Source organism: Sander vitreus, chromosome 12, assembly GCF_031162955.1.
Source record: "Sander vitreus isolate 19-12246 chromosome 12, sanVit1, whole genome shotgun sequence".
Taxonomy (NCBI): Eukaryota; Metazoa; Chordata; class Actinopteri; order Perciformes; family Percidae; genus Sander; species Sander vitreus.
In genome coordinates this window covers 562,501-584,451 of record NC_135866.1, presented here as the reverse complement: position 1 = coordinate 584,451, position 21,951 = coordinate 562,501, and the positions used below count along the sequence as shown (strand labels likewise).

At 39.7% G+C, this 21,951-nt stretch overlaps 2 protein-coding genes and 1 long non-coding RNA gene across 4 annotated transcripts in view; all 3 read right to left on the bottom strand.

Annotated features, from left to right (window-relative positions):
- LOC144527126 (nuclear receptor coactivator 2-like) overlaps window positions 1-1,857 on the bottom strand; it is a 52,737-nt gene extending 50,880 nt beyond the window's left edge. Inside the window, exon 1 of the mRNA XM_078265015.1 lies at window positions 1,630-1,857. The gene's annotated coding sequence lies outside the window, so the exon portion shown is untranslated. The remainder of the gene's footprint in view (window positions 1-1,629) is intronic.
- A 487-nt stretch (window positions 1,858-2,344) lies between these two features.
- Window positions 2,345-13,152, bottom strand: LOC144527127 (uncharacterized). The gene is made up of 3 exons (XR_013502792.1): window positions 13,063-13,152; window positions 3,885-3,933; window positions 2,345-3,072 (listed from the first exon to the last, which is right to left on the bottom strand). It is a non-coding gene; the product is annotated as an uncharacterized LOC144527127 (long non-coding RNA).
- Window positions 13,153-13,760: 608 nt separating this feature from the next.
- On the bottom strand, window positions 13,761-20,027 carry lactb2 (lactamase, beta 2). 2 transcript variants are annotated; one of them, XM_078264375.1, is made up of 7 exons: window positions 19,789-20,027; window positions 18,961-19,121; window positions 18,609-18,729; window positions 18,083-18,291; window positions 16,351-16,499; window positions 15,689-15,776; window positions 13,761-15,560 (listed from the first exon to the last, which is right to left on the bottom strand). In XM_078264375.1, exons 1-7 carry the CDS (start codon window positions 19,908-19,910, stop codon window positions 15,517-15,519), a joined length of 894 nt encoding a protein of 297 aa, XP_078120501.1. In that variant the 5' UTR covers window positions 19,911-20,027; the 3' UTR covers window positions 13,761-15,516. The 2 variants fall into 2 exon arrangements, with proteins under 2 accessions (XP_078120501.1, XP_078120502.1); XM_078264376.1 differs by having other exon boundaries at window positions 18,083-18,261; window positions 19,789-20,026.
- Window positions 20,028-21,951: the final 1,924 nt, after the last annotated feature.

Genomic DNA, 21,951 nt, shown 5'->3' with positions numbered 1-21,951 from the left:
TCAGCTTGTTGACAAAACACTCATGATGCTTTTAACAAAGTTCGACTAATAATAAGCTAAGACAGATGGTGATTCTATGCAATATTGTGACATATTACAGATTTATGCAGAAAAAAAAAATATATAGATTTCAGTTTCCCCTCAACACAATACGCCATGATAGCCTGTAATACACTGACAAGTCCAATATCAATAAAGCTTGTATCTGATAATGACTCAACTGATGGGAGTTCAATGTACTGAGAAGACGAGTGACAGCTTTAAAGCAATACAAAACGAAAGCAAAAAACACTGCTGGAGTTTCACATAGTTATACTGGCCTCGGGGTCAAACTGCACCTTCAACTCACTGATGGACTTATCTGCAGCTACAGCTAGTGTCAGCGCGGAAATTAACATACAGTCACAGCTGAGCCACTTTCTAAAACTATCCAGTTTTTGCAGTGTGAATATGAAATATTTCATAGCAGTAAGTTTAGAAAGAAAATGCCTTTAAAAACTCAGCTCAGTATTTCCAACAACGACGCATATCTAGTTTGTTTAGAAGTTATCATTGGTCTGCAAGGGCACATTGTGCAATAATCATTCAAAAGCACCAAAGCATTGATTTGTTCTTTCACTATGTGTCATGTTTTCCAGATGTTGGATATCTAGCTTTATTTGAAAACAAACAACATTAAATCGTATGTGATGTATTATCCTGTGTAGATATCCTTGTAAGTAAACTGTAATTAACACAGATCTAACACCTTACTAACTGGGTACATTGAAAGCTTCCAACTTCATATTTTTCTAAACTGTGAAGTTGTCATCGTGAAACTCTGCATTCACCAACTGACTTTGTAAAACTGTGAAAAATGTTGCCAGTTCTATACTTTTTCTCTTGACATTCGCTGCACATAGTGAACATGCTGCTTTCTGAATGAGTGCAACAACAGTTGTTACTGAACAGTTGGCTGGTTAGACCTCAGGTGACAGGCCTGCTGACTGGGCACTATCTGTGTGTGTGTTGGGGGGAGTGGTTATGAATGACTGGTCACACACACACACACACACACACACAGACACACACAACAGCTCAAAGTCCAAGTCTGACTAAGAAGATAGTCTTGCATACTGTGAGCATCAAACTCATCTTGGTAATAATAGACATACAGTAAAGATAATATTACAATTAATACTACAGCTTAAGATGTTGTTCTATGGTTTATAATAATTGAGATATTTATGTAATTGTATAGTAAGAAATAAGACTGTTCTTGAAATAAAATAAACATTTATTTTCCAACAATTGATTTTTAAGATGTAATCTTCCAAGAGCAAACAAAACAGTGGCTCAACTATCTCACATGGGTGGGCCCTTACATGACTCCCAAATTGACTGACAGTGTTTCAACACAGGGCCCAACAACTTCATTTGAGTTAATAATGTTTAGCAATGCTTTTTAAGCTTCAGTTTGGTTAGTAAACACAGGAGTATTACACAAAAACAGCCGTCTACAAACTCACGCAAACACTTCAATTATGAAAGTAAAGATATAGCTTAAATGTTTGCTGTTAAACCTTACAGACTGGCCCTTTAAATGTGTTACTGAGAAAAGAAAAAAGTAAGAGTCTGATGGTCACTTACCTCTGCTTTGGTTAAACCAGTCCATAACCAGTCCAGAGCCAGCCGACCATCCCATGCCGGCCGGTTGGACACTGGTTTTGACACTATACACACAGTCAACACAGCAGTGCACAACACACACCACCCAAACACACACTCGTTTTGTATTTCCCCTCTTTTCTCTGCGAGATTACCTTTGTGTGTGTGTCATCTGCGCCTAATGACAGCTGACAAACTACATGCCACAAATCCTCTCTCTCTCTCTCTCTCTCTCTCTCTCTCATCATGTAGACACACACTCCTCCCTGTCTCCTCCCACATACACACTCCTCCCTGTCTCCTCCCACAGCACACACGCACACACACACACACCTCCCTGTCTCCTCCCACATCTCACACACACACACACACACACACTCCTCCCTCATGTTAGCCAATGTGCAGAAAAAAAACTCCCTCTAGATACTGAATGATTTACATGACCTGCTGTTCTAAAATGTTGGACTTGCATTACATTTGGTAGCAGTGCTATGTATAATTTCATGATGTTTTTATCATTGATTACACTCCAATTTGTGTCCCAGGTATAGAAAATCATGTCATCATCATCTCTTGAAACACTGTCAGCAAATGTAATACTACCTACAGCAAATTTAAAGTAAATTTAAGCCATTTTATAACCTTAATTTCACAAAGTTTAATTTAAGACATTTTAAGACTTTTTAAGGACCCCCGGGAACCCTGTATGTGACATTGGTGACATTTAAAAAACTAAAATGCTGCATGTTTTGTAGTTGAGACTGCCATAGTTCACACATTAGGCATAGTGTTGATATTGACAAAAGAAATACCTTCATACTGAGTATTGGATGGTAATATGTGGCTCATTCTAGGATATAATAATAACATACACTATATGGACAAAAGTATATGGATACCTGACCAAATATACCCATACGTGGTTGTGGCATTAATCTGCTGACATACAGTAACAGCCTCCATTCTCCTGGGAGGCTTGCCACAAAATGTTGGAACCTGGCTGCATGGATTTGCTCCACTTCATCCCAAATGTGTTGGATGGCGGCTGAGGTCAGGGCTCACGTTCTTCCACACCAAAAAGGAACAAAACCTCTCTTTATGAACCTTGCTTTGTGCACGGGGGCATTGTCATGTTGAAACAAGAAAGGGTCTTTACCAAACTGTTGCCATTAAGTTGAAAGCACTGTCTAAAAGTATGTACCATTAAAATGTCCCCTCACTGGAAATAGGGGCCTAGACAGGGGTGTCCAGTCTCGTACATTTGGTAGCCATATAACGTATCTACACTACCACCTTTGTATATAAAAATGAAAGCAAATGAAAGTCTGTCAGAGACAGTAGAGGCAATGAGTGACAGGGAAAGACTGAGAGAAGGTGAGAAAATGTGTTACTTTACATCCAGCACTCTCAAAATAAGCCTTGGCCCTGTTTGAGATGGCAGAAAACACAAGTGAAAGTGAGAGTGAGAGAGAGAGAGAGAGAGAGAGAGAGAGAGAGGTAATTTTAAAAATGACAAAAGCTGTAAGTGCTGGTGGAAGCAGCTGTGCTTCACAGGACACACACACACACACACACACACACACACACACACAGCTAGCACATGTATTCGCACAGCTCTCTGTAGCGCACACAAACAGAAAATGTGTCAGGCTAGCAGTCTCACTTAAACACACACAGTTTGCAGTTACAGGGAACCAGTTTTTAAGCTTCACTGTATAAACCCTATCAGGGTTTCTCAACCTTTGATCTGCCTGTGGTCACATTTAGTTCTAATATTCTCTTAACCCCACCTCTTCTACCTCGGATTATCATATTTCTATGTGACATCACACTAATTTTAAGAATTCCCAATCACGTAGGTTGATGAGCCCCGTGGTGCTGTGCAGTAAAACATTGCATTTTGCATATATGCTATAATGCAAGATGCCATGTGAAACTGAATGTTGCATATTATACTCTACTTCAAAAAAAACATCTAGACAGATTCTGTAGAAATTAATGATTTATTTTCCACAAATTAAGTGTTCCCATTAAGTTGGGACATGCAGAACACCAACATTGCCTCATTCATTTTATCTTCTAAATAAAATAAAATGGTAAACTAAGACCTGAGAATGGTAGTTTTGGAGTGCCACTTCCCCAGGTTATATGCATTTGGTTATGATACATAAAAGCAAAGAATATATATTAAAATGGCAAAAGAAATTAAAATATTTATCATAATGAAATGGTCTTACCTCATATGCAAAGCATCCTAGGTAAACATGCATCCTCTTTCAGTCCTCTCTTTAAGACACATAAAACAAGAAGAATGATTAATACGTTAAAAGGGGATTTTGTCAGAAGATGTAAACATGAAGATGGGTTTCGAATTCTGCATTCCCAGATTGTAATGCAAGCTTTCTGTTCTTTAGGGTTAGGGTTAGTTATTGGTCATTTTCTCACAAACTGTTTTCACAGGCTGAGTAGTACTTTCCGAGACCAGTAATCTCACTATGATAGTAGACTTTAGACTATAATACTGAATGGATTCACGCAGATAATAATGAAATGCAGATAAAGTGTATGAATGTTCAGTTTCCAGGGTTTGGTGAGCCGTAACCTATTACTGCACAACAGGAGTCGGCCCGTCATTGAGTACAACTAGGCGTCATACACCCAGGATCAAATGTATGCAAGTGTGCGTTTGATATGCTGTTTTTACAGTGTACAATAATTTAGCAGAATTTCACCTTAACCATCACCCACTGGTTATGCTGGAAGACCCAGCCTTGCCCACAATAACAAGAGAACCTGCTGCGTTTCCCAGACACTGACCCTGCCTGGGAGGACCATTCAGAGAGTTTTCAGTGCCTTTTTCACACTGTGAGGCTGACCCGGGCCAGTATGGTGCTGGTCCAGGTTCATCCAGTTCCCACTGGCTTCGGTTCACGTTCACAAACATTCTATTTCAGAAAACAATTTGTCTCACTTTCCTTGAACAGCTGAGCTGATGCAGAAACCTGCTTGAATCCCTCTAGTATAAGAAGCCTTTTACAGTATAATCAACTTTTATTTTCATGTTGATCATATTTACATTGTCTCCACTGACAAGTCAGATCAAATGTCCTGTTGCTGTGCCCTCGAGCAAAGACACTGAAAGACTCAACCACTCACTAGATGTCAGTCACTCTGTGTCACCTCACCTTATCTTATGTAATCGGTTGAAAAGTCATTCTTTCAGGAAATATGGCACATCTCAAGTTCTCCTCAGTGAATCACATCCTCTCTCCCACGTCTTCTTCCCTCTTCATCTGATACAAATGTTTTGTGCGAAAGGTTACTATGACTTTGTCCCTTCTTACTGCTATTTCTGGTTTGTATTTCGCTAAAACTCATACATTAGTGAGGTCTTCACCTAAATGCCTTATCCTGAAATCTTACAATATCAAGGACGGTCCTTTCTACGCAGTCAAAAAGGACTAGAAATGTACCACATTTATTTATTATTCATTATATTCAGTGTCATGTCGCAAGATCCACACCAAAACTTCTTTCTTGAGCCAGAGCCTGACGGGCAACACACACGTTTTAATCATTTTCCACCAAATTGAATGTGCACATTTTCAGGGAGCATTTTTTTTATTTGTTTTGGATTATTTTAGGTCTTTATTTGACAGGACAGCTGAAGACATGAAAGGGGAGAGAGAGAGGGGGAATGACACGCAGCAAAGGGCCGCAGGTCAGAGTCGAACCTGTGGCCCGCTACGTCAAGTAGTAAACCTCAACAAATGGGCACCCGCTCTACCAACTGAGCTATCTGGGCGCCCTTCAGGGAGCATTTTGACAGAAAAAAAAAAAAAACAGGCCACAACATGTCTGCCCCATGGTTTGTTGATTTTCTACAGGGATTCTACCAAGGCATAACAGTCAGTTTGATAATGATACACTGAGGTTTAAAATGCAAAGTGTGTGTGTGTGTGTGTGTGTGTATATATATAAGGGTTAATGTAATCGAGAGGACCAAATGTAAACTAGTAAAAAAGAAGAAGTGAGTTTTTTTGGTCAGCGGCCAAATCCGAGACATCTGCTGGCTCTTCCCCCTGGTGTGTGTGTGTGTATGTGTGCATGTGTTAGAGAGCTGCCTTCCCAGGCAGTTGGACACAGTGGACTCAAACTACACAACACTTAAACATGCACCTGCCACCACTGAGAGATAGCTGCCTATGTGTACATGTGTCTGTGTGCGTTTGTGCGTGTGTGTGTGTGTGTGTGTGTGAGAGAGAGAGAGAGGGGTGGACAGCTGATCTCTACCCAACTGCTATGTTAATTGCCCAAGCACACATGCAAGTCCAATGTTTTTCCTGCACACACAATGACAGACAGCGTGGCTGTGTGATTTAGCTCAGTTTGTGCATTTGAAAGTTGTGCAAAGCAGTAAGGTGTAAAAGTGATTTAGTCTTTTTCAACAATAATTCCAGGAAAGAGAGGTTCTTTCTTTGGATCTTCTATTTTCTCAGGACTTAGGAGATGTGGTTAAAAGCTCCGGAAAAAGCTTTAGATAAGATTATTTTGTCCAAAAAGTTGTGTTTCCTGATGAAAGAAGACACAGCTCTCCAAAGAACCTTTCACTGTAGACAGCTCAGAATGGGCTTCTGGAGATCGACAGTTAAAACTGAAAAAGGGGGGAGGGATGCAAATCACACACACGCACACACACACACACGTTCGTGTGCAGCATTAGCTGTGCTGTAGCTCCTGTACCAAAACAACAATCACTCATGTCTTCTTTTGTGGCCATTGCCCCATATGAAAGACATTTAAAAAGGAGCAAAAATATAAAGAGCGCCATTTCTTATTGATTTATAGTGAAAGATACTTGTTACCACATGTACTGCCTTACTTTGTCTGGTGTTGTGCTAAACCTTTAAGATGAGTTTTTTTTACATTTAATATGTTGCTTAAGTAGTTTAAGGTTGTTTACAACATGAAAAGAAAAGTGACCACTCTCTTAGTTTGCACTTTCTAATTGTAAGATGACTCGGTATCTTCCGGCTTAAGTCAGTATGCACTTCAAAATGGGAAAATATATCGGGATCACATTTTTTGCCATATAGCCCAGCCCTAAAACAAATACATTTTGTTTTGAAGAATAACTAATAAGTCCTTAGGTGTAGTGGACTTCCACCCGGCTGTTATTTTAACCTGAGGGAGGAAAAACCCACGCACACATATTTACACATACACAGCCATAATAATGGTTCATGTTGGAGACCTAATTTGGTTGTTAGTGATGGAGAGTTCACTGGTAATTATTTGCATATGAGGCACACACACACACACACACACACACACACACACACACACACACACACACACACACACACACACACACACACACACACACACACACACACACACACACACACACAGAACAGAAAGTCAATGAGAGACACAGAGAGATGGCCTACTTCCTGGCTGTGATTAATTTGCGTTACTAAGCAGCTCTATGGTAACACAGAGAACCATGGCTACACTTAGCTCAGAGCTGCTTTACTGTACCACCACATAACAGAGGTTGATCAGTCTCATAATCCCGGCCAGAATCAAAAGGTCCATCACCATACACAAACCACACTGCACTTTTCCAAAGGATGCTCCATCTGCAAAACAACACAGCAGTGATTCTAGATTATGGTGACAGGGGTTATCTCATGTACTGTACATGCATTACATTAGAGAATATGAATGGATGTCCCATGTGCCAGTCTTAGCTGTCACCATGTCAATAGTCTCGCATTGCCAGACCTTCCTCCACAGCGCTGCAGAGAAGGGTCTGGTTACTCCACACAGCATTCTGGGATGGGAGAAAAACGTGCTCTGGTTTATTGGCATTTCTTTAAACCAATCACAATCATCTTGGGCGGTGCTAAGCCCTGGACACATAGCCTCGGGAAGGAACATGTGTACGTTCAAAAGCAGTTTTAGTCGTGCAACAGAAAACTCAGATTGGACAGATAGTCTAGCTAGCTGTCTGGATTTACCCTGCAGAGATCTGAGGAGCAGTTAACCATAGTCCTCACAAATCCACCAGAGGTTAGAACGCCAACACAGAGACAGAGGAAGGGGACGGACATTTGGCGGCACCTGAACAATCCTGGAAGTAGAACGTTGTGGATATAGACTATCATGTCAATAAATGATCTCTGCCTTGGTTGTCTCTGGGCTACACGTTAGCGAGCGTACACAGGTGTCTTGTGGACACGTTTACATGACTGTGTTTTTTATACTTGGTTGGAGGTACAAGAAAGCAGTGGTATGTTTCGCAACGTTTAAGAAATCAGTAAACGGAAATCAATTTCACTCCAGTGACAGTGTAAACAAATCCCAACATCCAGGAAAGAAACATTTCGTTGATTTATCAACGTGAATGGACGGGACAGTGGTGAGATGGAAAACAATATTAAGTGCATTGAAGTAGAATTTTTCCTATGCTTTGCTGGAAGATCACATGTGGCAGTACTCCCAAACTTTCCCACAGTATGTTGGATCAACTAATCATCTTGCATGACACAGGTTCGCACTACGTGCTGCTCAGACTTGGAAGGAGTGGGCTTTGTCATACTCTGACTCCTGAAAATAAGAGTCATTCAGAGATTAGTCTGGCTTCGGCTAATGGCTGGGTTTTTTACCACCGTCCTTTATCCTCAAACACCTCACAGCATGCTGCACCCTTCTGCCACATACTGTATGTGTGATGCTGCATCAATTTGAATGTGGAAAAGTTGTCTGCAGATTGAAGTTTACAAGCTTCAAGAGTACTTCCTAATCCAACAAATTGAATAATTTACGAAGAAACAGCTATAATTTGTCTATAGGGTTTGAGGTGATTCTGCCTACAATGTGAAATTGGATCAGACTGAATATTGGATTATTAAAATTAAGCATTATTATGACTTTTGGCTGCAATAACCACAAGAATACTACTGACTGCTCAGTCTCCTCACTGTTATTTTAGCAACAGCGTCTTGACGCCAAAAAGCGGTTATGACCATCACAATTAGCTCTGGCCACGGCCTACGTTTGTTCTGCAAAAGCTTGTTATGATATTAGCTTGTATTATCCAGCCGGAGGCCTGTGGACTTTCTCTAACTCAGCTCTGCTGTCACAGTGCAGGAGAATCACAGCCGCCAGCTCTAGCTAACCAAATTAGCACTTGTTATGCAACCTGCTAGACTTGGCTCACAGGTCGGCTGCATCAACCCTGCACAGCTTTCATTACAGTTTGCACATAGGAAGGTCCTGTGGACTGCTGCAAAGCTGTTTGTTTTAACTTATTAAAGCACTTTAAAGATTAGGTCTGATATGTAACAGAAGTTTAATATTATGCTGCCTTTCAGAGATTTTGTCAATTTCAGAAACTCAAACTTTCTGTAACAGCCCTGAGAGTCAGAATTCAAAGCGGGAATCTAAAGTCAAGGGAAGTTTCTGAAATAAGTTGTAAAATATCACATTTACACGGTGGCATACAGTGTCCATCGTTGTTGACCTGTAAATTCATATTGGCCAATAGAAACGGTGCTGGTCTACACACTGTGCTATGACCAAGACATAGTCCCTGCACATTTGATCAAAGTGGTGATATATCTTAAGTGAGTGCATACACCTTTGCAAGTGTAGCTACTGTATATGTCAGCTGCATCACCCTGCCTAGGATATTAGCAGTTATATCAGTGCTGCTGCTGTTTTTGAAGTGTGAGTATAATATAATATAATCATTAAAATATTCAAATTACAAAAATAAAAGTGCTGTGTATAGAATAGCTGTTGTGGTGTTTGTCAGCCCCAAGTTGAGCCTCTCATGTAATCAAGATTTTGAGTTAATGATTACATTTGAGTCACAAAAATATTGCGGTTTAGACTTAAAGCAATTAAATGTTTCCCTAGAAAAGTACCAGCTTATCAAATTTTTAAAAAATATGTACAAAAACTGTGACCCAATGTACTGCAGTTTAGAGAGGGAACCTGCTACTGTCATATGCACATCCACTATAACTCTTGTTGGGTGAATATTACAGTAATTATGGTGTTCAGGCACTACAGGAGGCTTTCAGGGGAATCATGACGTGTGTGTGTGTGTGTGTGTGTGTGTGTGTGTGTGTTAAGTTGGAGAGAAGAGCCAGACATAAACAAACACAGTTTATCTGCCATAACAGATGGCAGATAAACTAGTAGAGTGGGAATCAGGAACCAAAAATGAAATCTATTTGACTAATCTATTTTTTTTAAATGAGCATTTCTGTTTCTTTAGCATTTGCTTGTTGAGGATAAGACCCGGTAGAAAACATGCTATGTAGACTGCACAGTCAAGCCTCCCCCTCCCCCCCCTCCTCCTGCTGCTGTTGTCATTGGTCAGGGAATTATCTGAGCCATCACGTGGTTTAATGAACTCAAGCCACTAAGGAGCCCTCACTGGGCAAGCTACCAACCTAAGATCATGGTCTTAAACATTCCTGCACTCTTGCTGCAGGTAGTTTGGCATTGAAATGGTATTGAAGCATACTGATATTTAACCAGACAAATCATTATTGTTATGGGTTATGTTTAAGCTAACCGGGCTCGTTACACAATAAACACCAGTGGTAAAAGGTTAACTTAGCCCGTAACACTAATCCCCTGGTCTCCTTGTCCCTATGTGTCACGTTTAACGTGAGGATGAGACTAACTTGCCTGACCCGTGAGCGTAGGTCTTCCCTAATTCTAAAAGGGGTTGTGCGTTGTCTCTCTCTGGGCATGGCCAGCACCAGTGTTTCCTCGTTGTGTTCGTTCAGGTTGTTTTACAAAAGACTGTTGGTGGGAAAACAAGAAAGCAAAGTCTTTTACGTCCAAACAGTCTTTCTCCCATTGGGTTTCCTCAGCGTGTCTGTGGTGTGCGTTGGTCCCACTTGAGGCCCTCCAAATCTTTCCTCAAACTTGTCAATGAATCTCCATCATCATCCCCCCATGAATCTCTGTCACACATACACATCTGGATTATCAAGCCTTTCCCATCAGCTTACTATGCAAAAGACATTAAACTGCTCTCATAACAACACACGGCTACTCCAAAGATAAGGTCCTAACACTATCCTGGTGCATTACAGCAGAGTTGACGAAATTGTAATATAGAAGGAACAAAATGTTTATCGGTGTTTTAAGCCCCCAATGTACTAGGATTAGGCAATAGTTAATGTTATGGTTATGGTTAGGGTTAGGTGCCTTGAAGTCAACGGTTGCAGCGCTGCCTGGAAGGAGACGTTGAGGGCTTAAAACACCATCAAGCTAACAAAACCACAATAGAAACAAATCTGAGATCCTCAAACATAAAAAACAAGCATGCACAATGTGTGTATCAAGATACTGAACTGTGCAGATGCACAAACAGCATGAAAACATCCTTGATCTTTTAAGCAAAAAAAGGCCAAACAGACTGTAGAAACTATCTCTCAGAGACAGAGAGGATACGCACAGAACCTGGTAACCTGGTGTACATGTTGCAATCCTTTTCAAAGTTCACTTTGGGGTGCAGGAAAAAGCAAATAAGCTTAAAAGAGGCAAAATCAAGGTTCCAGCCCTCAAAGATAACATATCCAGAGGAGTCAGATGGTACATATCAGGTAGGCAAACTTACAGGTTCTTTACAATAACATACCAGCACAACAGCAAACACAGACAAACCTGCACAACAGCAAATCTGGACAAATTCCTGAACAATGGCAAATGCCTACTGTACCGGACTGTTACACAATAAGGGTTAACCTGTGCTGTATTTCTATTCAGTATAAACTTGTGCAGCACATTAAATCACAGCCCTGCAGCTGACACCCCATGCAGGCTTTCTATGCAGATTATCAACAGCTTTGTCAACCATAGCGAACCAAAGACTCTGGGCTCCTTTAAGAAAGACTTGAATGACATAATTGATAGAAATGCATTTTATGTCAATTGTTGTCCAGCCACATCTCTGCAATGTATATTTTTCTCAGCATACTGTGTTCAACCTGTTTTTTCCCCATTGGGATAGGAAATCACGCTTCATTTCAAAAAGTTACATTTTTTCAGGATACATTTTACATTTTTTATTGGATGTTTACAATTTTATTAATAAATAATATTATATGTATAAGCGTCTCTTCCATAGCCTGTATAAAACAGGCCTCTTCATATCTAACGACCGATAAACTGTGTCGAGTTGACAAAAATGAACAGAATCAAAACCGGAAGCTGGTAAAATCACTCTTCAAAATATAACTATTAAGTATTAAAAAATAAAAACAGCTACAATACCAAAAACACTCGCGTCAGATATAGTTATAATACATGCTGGGATTACAAATACAGGTGTCTTGCCTACAACTAGCCTACTAGGTACGCATCTGGCTGTAACTCTGTAAATGGGTTACCTCAATAAACAGTCCTGTGATAGCTTACTACATTTGATTTGAAAATGATTATGACAGCTTTAACACAATAACATGCTACATGACAAACTATCAATCAATCCGCAATTTAATATAATGTTTGAGTAAATGTAAGTAATTAACATAAATTGGATTTAAAAATCAATTGGTGTTTTATTTTGAAACCAAAAACGGGACTATACTTTTTATTCCACTTGACGCTTGAGTTGGTTGAGGAAGTCCGAGCAATATGAACCACCGGGAATAAGTCAAACATTTCACAATCAAACTACTATATTTACTATAGTCACAAAAACACCTCGAAAATAAACCAATAAATGTTGGGGTCGTGAGATTCTACTGTGACAACAGCAGCTTGTAGCTGAACGTCCACGGTTTAGCTCGCAGTTGTCGCTGTTGATAAGGAAGGGCTTTTAACAGCTAACTGTTAAAGTTAAACAGCAAAGTCCCGTTTGGGGTATTTGTGCAGATACCACACAATGTTTGAACACGTTAGACAAACACCAGCATATCAGCGTTTACTTTTTTCACCAAAAGACTTGAGACCTGACAGCGGATTTGGAAGACGCACAGTTTTATCCGTCTATTTAGCGATAATTTCGCCTAAAAACCAGGTTCGGTAGCCTACTGATAGCTGTCAGTCACTAAACCCAAGTCTCCATGTTTACACTCGCTAACAGTTCTTTAAAGAGGCTTAGACACTGCACGGTAAATACCGGTCGATTCTAACGTTATTTCCCGGGTACAACTGACGTTAGTTAACCCTATAATATATTTTCATAACACCATACTAGTCATAACGGTAATGTCGCGGCGTTATTGAGAGGAAATGTGAACCATAAAGTATGATAACCTTGGTAGAAACTGATCCAGACACTTTACACAAGCCCCTTCAGGAATATTATCTCTATTTTTGGGGAGGTGGGATAGCAGGAATAGTGGGGGGAGGGTGTCAAGAGAATGACAGGAAACTTACCTGAGAGTTGAGAAGCCATAGGTGCGTGCAGTCCGGGTGTCTCTCGCTGTTGTCGGTGAGGTATCGGTCAGCGGCAACGGGACGGAGCGGCAGCGGCGTCCAGGGCCGAGGCCGCCATGTTCCTCTGGCTCAGAGGCTCCTCGGCTGTTTATCTTTATCAGTAGACCCCCTCCCTTCCTCTCCATCATCACCACCTCCACTCATCTCATTACCACACCACAGAGCTGGGTGTCTCTCTACCATTCTCTCTCCACCACACCCACACACACACACACACACACACCCAACCTAAAATACTGTGTGTTTGTTTTTCATTTGTGAAATAGTTTAAAAGAAAATCAATTGATTTTGAAACTGAAACTTTAGGCCACATATAAAGAATGGATGTTGTTCTCAATAGTTAATTACTCTATTATTTTTATTGCAGTGCTTTTTCACTAATTGTGGCCATGTGTTTTTAAGGCACCCTGAAAATAAAAAAACATGAGTTACACAATGTCTGCGCTGCATGATACATGCACTGTAGTTCTTTACTGTAAGTGGTGATGTTGAAAAGCCTACAGAAAAGGCTCTTCCTGTATTTATGGCATCAGAGCTGTTAATCAATATGGAAACGACACAGGTCAAATGTTTATGCAGTAGGTCTGATTATTACTCATAATTCTGGGTCATCGAGATGATTTGGTGGAGAACATATGCAGCTGTTCAATGCGGTTTTTATTTCATGAGTTTCATAGTTGATATATAACCATTACCATGAGTTATCCCCCTCAGAATGATCTAATAATTATCACAAATACACAATTATTCTCATTCATGACCAGAAAGAAATACAACAGCAATTCACAGTAAAATGGTGTAGGCCATTCAATATTTTTCAACAATCTTTTCCATCACACATTCTTGACATTTATTTTTTAACAAATAAAAAATAGTTGTAATGTCTGTTGTAATGTATGTTGCAATATGTGTGTAAATTATCCTAATTTACTCTTCATGTTGTGCCCCACTACATATATTAGCAGAGACTGCCCCCTAGTGACTAAATGAAAACGTTTGCAGCATTTCTAGAATAAGGTCTTAATTATAAAGACTGAAAACAGACAAAGAGAGATTACATGAACGTTTTAAGAAGGGGTACAGCAGAAGAAAAAAATAAATCCAAATGGTGGTCTGGACAGAAATATATATCATCATGTAAAGACATTTGTCAGTCAACAGTTGGATTTTATTTTTGATCTCTACTCTCAGCTGGATTTCTTTATCCTAGTGGCCTTTCTTTACCCCACCCCACTGTACCTTCTGGGGTCTGTTAATTAAGTTTGGCAGACTTAATGTTAACAACTACCACCTCTTAATTCATATGTCTTATACCCCGGTAAACTGTTATTCTTTAGGTAAAGGACATCCATCAGTTGCCAAAGTCCTACAAAGGCTACAGATATTAAATGCAATCAGAGGAAGGAGGAGAGGAAGAGGAGGAAAAAAGAAACTCCACTGATAAAATGGTCATGTCACTAATCAAATAGCTGTTTAGGATTATGTTATTTTTTAAGATTATTTTTATGGGCATTTCCGCCTTTATTGATAGGACAGCTCAGACGTGAAAGGGGAGAGAGGGGGGGAGACATGCAGAGAACCGTCACAGGTCAGACTCGAACCCTGGACCTTCTGCATCGAGGAATAAACCACCACATACCAACTGAGCTAACCGGCCACTAGGACTATGTTCTACATGGTTAGGGTTAGGGCCAGGGCCACAGCCTTAGTTAGGCTGCTAATGAAAGCAAATGCAGCTACATTTTTTCAAGCATTTTTGGCCTTTATTTTTGACAGGAGAGCTGAAGACATGAAAGGGGAGAGAGGGGGGTGGGGGGAATGACACGCAGCAAAGGGCCACAGGTCGGAGTCGAACCTGGGCCCGCTGCGTCGAGGAGTAAACCTCTATATATGGGCGCTCGTTCTACCAACTGAGCTATCTGGGCGCCCATGAGCTAAATTAGTTTCAAGTCAACAAAAGTGTTGGCTAAGTTATTCAACTGGGAGGAAAAAGTCTCGTAGAAGGAAGAAGAAAAATAAGACAATGTAATTCAGGCAGATGGGAGCACAGTGGCGCACTAATCACATTGTAGGACGGGGCTACTTTTCCATTCTGCCACAGGCAAAATTCAGCTGACCTTCAGACACATTTTGGGCTTGTAAGACACTGACACAGGCTGCAGCTCAGTCCTCGGGGGTGTGATTGTTGGTCTTGTTCCATTTGCTCCGAGTCAGGAAACATCCAAGGCAACATGTGTGACCATCAATAACATATCTGTCAATCAGCAGATCTAAGGCATTCGACCCTAAACGTTACGCTAAAACGTGATCATTTTCGATTGAAAAATTAAACGGATTTCATCATCCTTGGCAAATGGTCAATTAGAGTTGATTTCTTCACGGTGTCTGTGGACATCACAGGTTACTCTTCCATTTGATGTTCTGTGAAGATTCGTTCACTGAGGGGCAGAAACAGTGAGTGAGTGCAAAGCAAATCCAACAACACAAGCAATTTGGTTGACTTGAAATTACTGATGCTCTAAAATTCTCCCAGAATCTTTTGCAGCGGTAGTATGAGATGACGTACCCAGGGTGATCTTGCCGTCTTTCTCAAGTTTCTTTAAGTGATGGACTAGGTTCACATTAGCTGCTTGATGCAGGTATTCAGGAGTGTCCTGGGAGAGAAGCAGTGGGAAGCAAGCACAGCATTTGACTATGATCACCTCCAGGGTCCAAAATTAGCACCATCAACTAGCCAAATGCTGGTAGAATATGGAAGTGGCTGGTAGATTTGCCTCACTTACCAGCCCAAAAAAAACAATGGAAATCTTTTGAGAGAATGGCTGGTGAGATTTAAACATTCACTAGCCATTTGGCTGATGGATGAAAAAGTTAATTTGGAACCCTGATCACCTCCATGTGCACAGACGGGTAACTTGTGTGATTACTTGCCGGCTTATTTTCAGGTCACTTCCATAGACTTATTCTTGTTTTGGTTTCATTATTATATATGTTTACTTGGTATATTGAGGAACTTGCTAATTGCATCTTATTTGCAACTGAAAGCAGCTCCATCTAGTGTGGATACCACTGAACAAGCTTATCCTAGCTGCAGAGACTATGTTTTACAACAGTCCAAATATGGCTAAGGTGTACTATACTGCTGGTGTCAGCTTCACAACTCACATCAGTCAGCCCTTGACTACACACTGGAGAACTTATCAAAGTACCAGACGGTTTAGTCCTGACCTTGTAGATCATCTTGACGAGCTCCATTGAGGAGAAAGGCTTCCCTGCACCATCCTGAATGGCAGCCAGGATCTGCTGCTCTCTTTGTTCCCGGTGGCTGATGTAGTGTCTGATCCTTGAGCCAGCATCCTGAACCACAGGGCCGTGACCTGCACAGAGAACAGCAGCACGGGTTTTATCCAAACAATTACATTACTTCACAGGTCAGACTGACTGATGGACACCTGTGATGTGTATCAGGAAAGTGGAGGGCCACAATTTTAAGTGGCAACTATTTATAATCTAACTTTTTTTTGCATTTAATCTAGACCTAGGGATTATTTGGATATTATATCACGATATCGTGATGTGAGACTATGTATTGTCTTTGATTTTGGAAATTGTAATATGACATAAGTGTTGTCTTCTCCTGGTTTTACAGCTAGCATTACAGTAAAGTGATGTCATGTTCTGAACTTACCAGACTGTTCTTGCTGTTCTATAATTTGCCTTTACCCACTTAGTCATTTTATCCACATTAAAAATCAAATCAAATTGATTTGTCACATACACAATCATACACAGTAAAATGGGCACTGAAATTCATTGTGTACCTGTTCCGTCTCAATAAAAACAATAACAATCCATAAAAATAGTAATATATACAACAGGAGAAACTGAGGTGGTGGGTGGGTTCTCATGGAGCAGACGGACAGCCTGAGGGAAGAAGGGTGAGTGACAGTGATCCAGGGTTCTCTCTCCTCTGGTGGGACATGTGATGATGTCTGAAGGTCTTCAGGTTAGCACTGTTCAAATGTTCAGCCTGCTGGTTAACCAGCATGTCCCTCTGCTATTTCATTCTGGCTCTGAGCTCGTCCAGCTTGTTAACTCATGATCATTACTCATGATTTTTATCAAAAATATCATTGTAAAAAAATATTTTGTGAAAGCACCCCAACAATATCGTCGCAATATCAACATCGGGGTATTTGGTCAAGAATATTGTGAGATTTGATCTTTTTTCCATATCGCACAGCACTAATTTAATCTTCATCTAAAATAAAGTGACTGCAGAAGCTTCTTCTTTTGGTTTGTCGGTTGGACTGACAGGAGGAACAACAGCTAATTGTTATGTGTTATTATTTTGGAGAAAAAAAAGATAGAAATCAAAGAAGCTAAATTGGTAGCACTGAAACGATTAGAAGTGATCAACAGAAAATGAATGGACAACAGGGATGCACATATGAGAAAAATATGTGATAACATTGTTGAATATCGCGATAACTATATTACTTTCGATAAATAAACAGATATTAAAGTGTGCTGAGTTCTGCATTTCTGCTGCTTTCAGTATTCTGTTAAAATACAACAAAATGCTTGTTGAATTTAAAACTAATGAAAGGAAATCATTTCTAACATTTAATATAAAAGGCACCACTAAAAAAGAATAACAGTTACATTATAAAGTGCAGTTTTCTACTGATATTTTCTTTCAACTAACACAAAGAAATCTCAGAGTGTCTTTCGCGATATGGTTATTGCGCCAGTTGATATCGCGATGACGATTTAAGAAAATGATATATTGTGCAGCCCTAATGGACAACAACTTAGATAATTGACAAATCGTTAAAATGATCTTTCAAGCAAAAATGCCAAATATTTGCTGGTTACACCTACTCAAATGTGAGGATTTCTTGGTTTGATAGCAGTGATATCATCAATGTAGCACTGATACCGGTGTGTGCTGACCTACCAGGGTAGATGATATCAGCCTCGGAGTCCAGCAGGATCTTCAGAGACTTCATGTAGTCGTAGAGATCCTCGAACACGGCTGTGCCTTCGCCCAGGATGCAGTCTCCAGAGAAGAGCACCCGGTCCTCCTCCAGCAGCAAGGCCATGTGGTCATCAGTGTGGCCTGGGGTGAACAGCACTCTGGGATAACCACATATAAAACAGGGCCCTCTGCTCAAATAAGTGACTGGAACCAGCCATTACAGTGTTAGGTATGATAATCATTAACCACTAAATACTCACATATGTTGATGTTACTATGGCACACTCAAAATATCGCATACATTTCCATCTTGAGAAAGGCTTTTTAATTTTGTTTTAAATGATGTATTATTTTTAATTATGTGTCTATGATAGTGCATATTATAGTACACATTATTTACAGTATGTCTTTGGATGTTATTTATATTTCCTGTAAAGCTAGTTAAAGTCCTACCAGTTTAAAATGCTCTCTATACATATTCAACTTTCACATAAAGTGAACTGACTTGAGTGTGGCCCCCTCCGTCTGGACAACATCTCCATCTTTCAGATAAGTAAAGCTTTTGTTTCCAGCGGTCTCTGTGACTTGGCTGGAGCGAGGCAGTTTGCTGACTCGCACCTCAGAACCTGCAGGAGGGAAAACAAACAAACTATGATGAAATATGTTATTTCTGCCCTACATATATTTTTTACTCAGCCACTTTTGTGACAACTAGAGCCCAAGCAGTTGAAATTTGGATGAATGACTTGAAATGGAACTGGCCCTTTTTCCAATTTGTAATTCAGATAATACTGCTGCTGAACAGTGATAATCCAGGGCTCATTAAACCTGTTCCCCAGTACACATACTGTCCTCACCAGTGATGTCCCTGCAGATGTCTTCCACTCCGCCCGTGTGGTCATGATGCCAGTGTGTGACGATGATCTCCTGGATGCTGGTGTTGAACTGCCTCAGTGCCTGTTTCAGACTGCTGATGTATTCAGGCACAGCAGCTTCTCCCGTGTCTATCAGCACTCGCCTGGAATATAGTCACACATTTTTATAAAGTATGCATATTCAAGCCTTTAAAAGTAGCATAGTATAGTATATATGATAATTTATTCACCTTTTGGGTGGGGTTTTCTTTATAGTTTATTGTCTTATGTCATTACATTTTTTACTTTACATAAGCATACATATCGTATTTGGCGTTTTTGTTTTGGGTATCAGTATTTTTGTAACCTTTGTCTACAGAGTATATTTCTGCACGTAAGTTATGTATATATTATTTTATGACAGAATAAAACCAAACTATTACTTGTATAACTTCCAGACTACCAACATAGGAATTGCCTATATATTTTTTAACTTAGTCTAATAACCTAAAAAGTACTTATATTGAGTATATTGAGAAATTATATTTCCTATATTGAGTATATGCCGAAATAACCAGTGGACCCTGGAAATTCAGTATACATGATCAGTCTTGGTCTATATACTATGTACTTTTGCCTATAAACATAACAAGGAACCATTCAATTTAGAAAAATGATAATGGAATTGTGGCTTGATGTCCTAACGGGGCATTCTGAGGGCTACCTGGACATCAAACCTAACGGCCACGTTTATGGCCAAATGGTCGTTTCCAAATACAAACATTCTGGGAGAGAAGACAGTAAACGTCAACGTTCATTTGTCTGGTTCACCTTTGGCCAGTGCCCACCAGGTATGTGTTGGTTCCCTGCAGGGTCATCGATCCCGGGTTACAGCCCAAAACCCGAACAACTCTGGCAGACAGCTGCTCTATCCGAGGGATGACAGCACTCATAGCTGGAGCCGATGTGACGTTAGCTGTAAAATAAAACAACAAAACATACAAAGGTAAAAATCAAACCTTCGTCAAACAGGATATACAAACGGAAATTGCATATGAACAATGTTTACTTCCTGTATGTCCCAAAGTAGCCTTCAAAATAAAAGTATTGCAGTAGGGGAGATTCATTTCACTGTCTATGGGCGGGAGACCAGGGACGGTTGTAACATCCGGAATTCCTCCAATCAGAAACAAGCTGGAGTTCTGACACTTACTCAGCACATGTTCAGTTGCACTGTGTGTTCTTACCGGTCTCTTAATACATCCATGGTTCTTACTGTTATAAAAGGAGCCACATTTGAAACTAAAAGAGAGATACCAGCTAACGTTTTTTTCTGAGGTCAAAATGTAACTTTTTTTATACGTTGTTTTATTAGAATCAGCTGTCTTGTCATCTACAAATCAAAATGTCCAACATTTGTCAAAGTAGCAGCTAGATTACAAGAGATGAAAACATAACTAGGTACTGGTCCAGGGACGGCCATTTAACCGTTTATAATCAAGTTTTGTATTTTAAAAACCTAAAGACATATACCTAATTAAATTAAATTATTGTTATTATTATTAGTAGTATTATTTTTTATTTTTATTTTTATTTTATTTATTTATTTATTTTTTTAACTTAAAGGCCTACATATAGATTAGATTAGATAGCTAGCAAGCCAGCTAGCTATCCAGCTAGCATGACAGATGGATGGATGGATGGATAGATGGATATAGATAGATAGATAGATAGATAGATAAATAGATAGATAGATAGATAGATAGATAGATAGATAGATAGAGAGATAGATAGATAGATAGATAGATAGATAGATAGATAGATAGATAGATAGATGGATAGATGGATGGATGGATGGATGGATGGATGAATAGGTAGATAGATAGATAGATAGATAGATAGATAGATAGATGGATAGATGCAAATAGTGGAAGCGTATTTGTTTAAAGAATGCCTAATATCAGGAAGAGGAAGACAGACTTTCATTTTGATTAAATGTTCTCGAGGATGTTCTACCCATTTCATTATTTTTCTAGCACTACCATGGCTTTTCCTTTTTGTTCATGTAGTAAATTACATTTATACATTATAATAATACATTTAGAGTAGCTGACATTTTATCCAAAGCGACTTCATATAAGTAATAGTAGGCTAGTAGTAGTATAATAGTAGCCTAGTAAATATTCATTTTAAAAATAACTACTTACAATATTGTGAATGATAAATAAGCTCTCATTTAGAGTATTTCATTGAATAATTACATGTATATTCAATATATTCTAGTCCATCTATTTGGTGCTGTATACATAGGCTACTTCTATATTATATTTACATGAACACATGACGAGTCGCAATTGCTGTTTCTTTATTATTTGAACATGAATTGTTTAATGCTTTATCTGATAGCTGATTTTTCACAATATATTGTGGTTTCTCCGTGCTAAATTATCTTGCCATCTATTTGTCTATCACTCTTTTCTTTCTTTTTTTCAAATGACTGTCTAGTCTCGCATTGTCAGACCTTCCTCCACAGCGCTGCAGAGGAGGGTCTGGCTAGTCCACACAGCATTCTGGGATGGGAGAAAAACGTGCTCTGGTTTATTGGCATTTCTTTAAACCAATCACAATCATCTTGGGCGGTGCTAAGCTCCAGACAGAGCCACGGTGCCTCTGCTAAATAGTCTCAGGAAGGAACTTGTTTTGGTGGAACATGTGTACGTTCAAAAGTAGTTTTAGTCGTGCAACAGAAAATGTTATCATATCATTATAATATAATGATATGCTAGTCAAGCCCTCTTCATTTGCTTCCGTTCACACATATGTACAAACACTCTTCCATACATTACTTTCACATTAATGCCAAATAAATTCCCCATGCAAATGCTTTGTCACGATTAAATAAATACATAAATGTATTACGTTGCTCCTACAAATGCAAATGCAGCTCCAGCCAGGCTGGTAACAATTGAATAGGCCCATTACAGGACATTTACC

Excerpts from the sequence above, each read along its gene's own strand:
- lactb2 (XM_078264375.1), bottom strand. The coding sequence starts at position 19,910 with ATGAGTGCTGTCATCCCTCGGATAGAGCAGCTGTCTGCCAGAGTTGTT. Across the intron at positions 19,122-19,788 it reads CTGGTGGGCACTGGCCAAAG|GCGAGTGCTGATAGACACGG; the intron begins GTGAACCAGACA and ends ACTATATTCCAG. Across the intron at positions 18,292-18,608 it reads ACGGAGGGGGCCACACTCAA|AGGGCCCTGTTTTATATGTG; the intron begins GTCAGTTCACTT and ends TTATTTGAGCAG.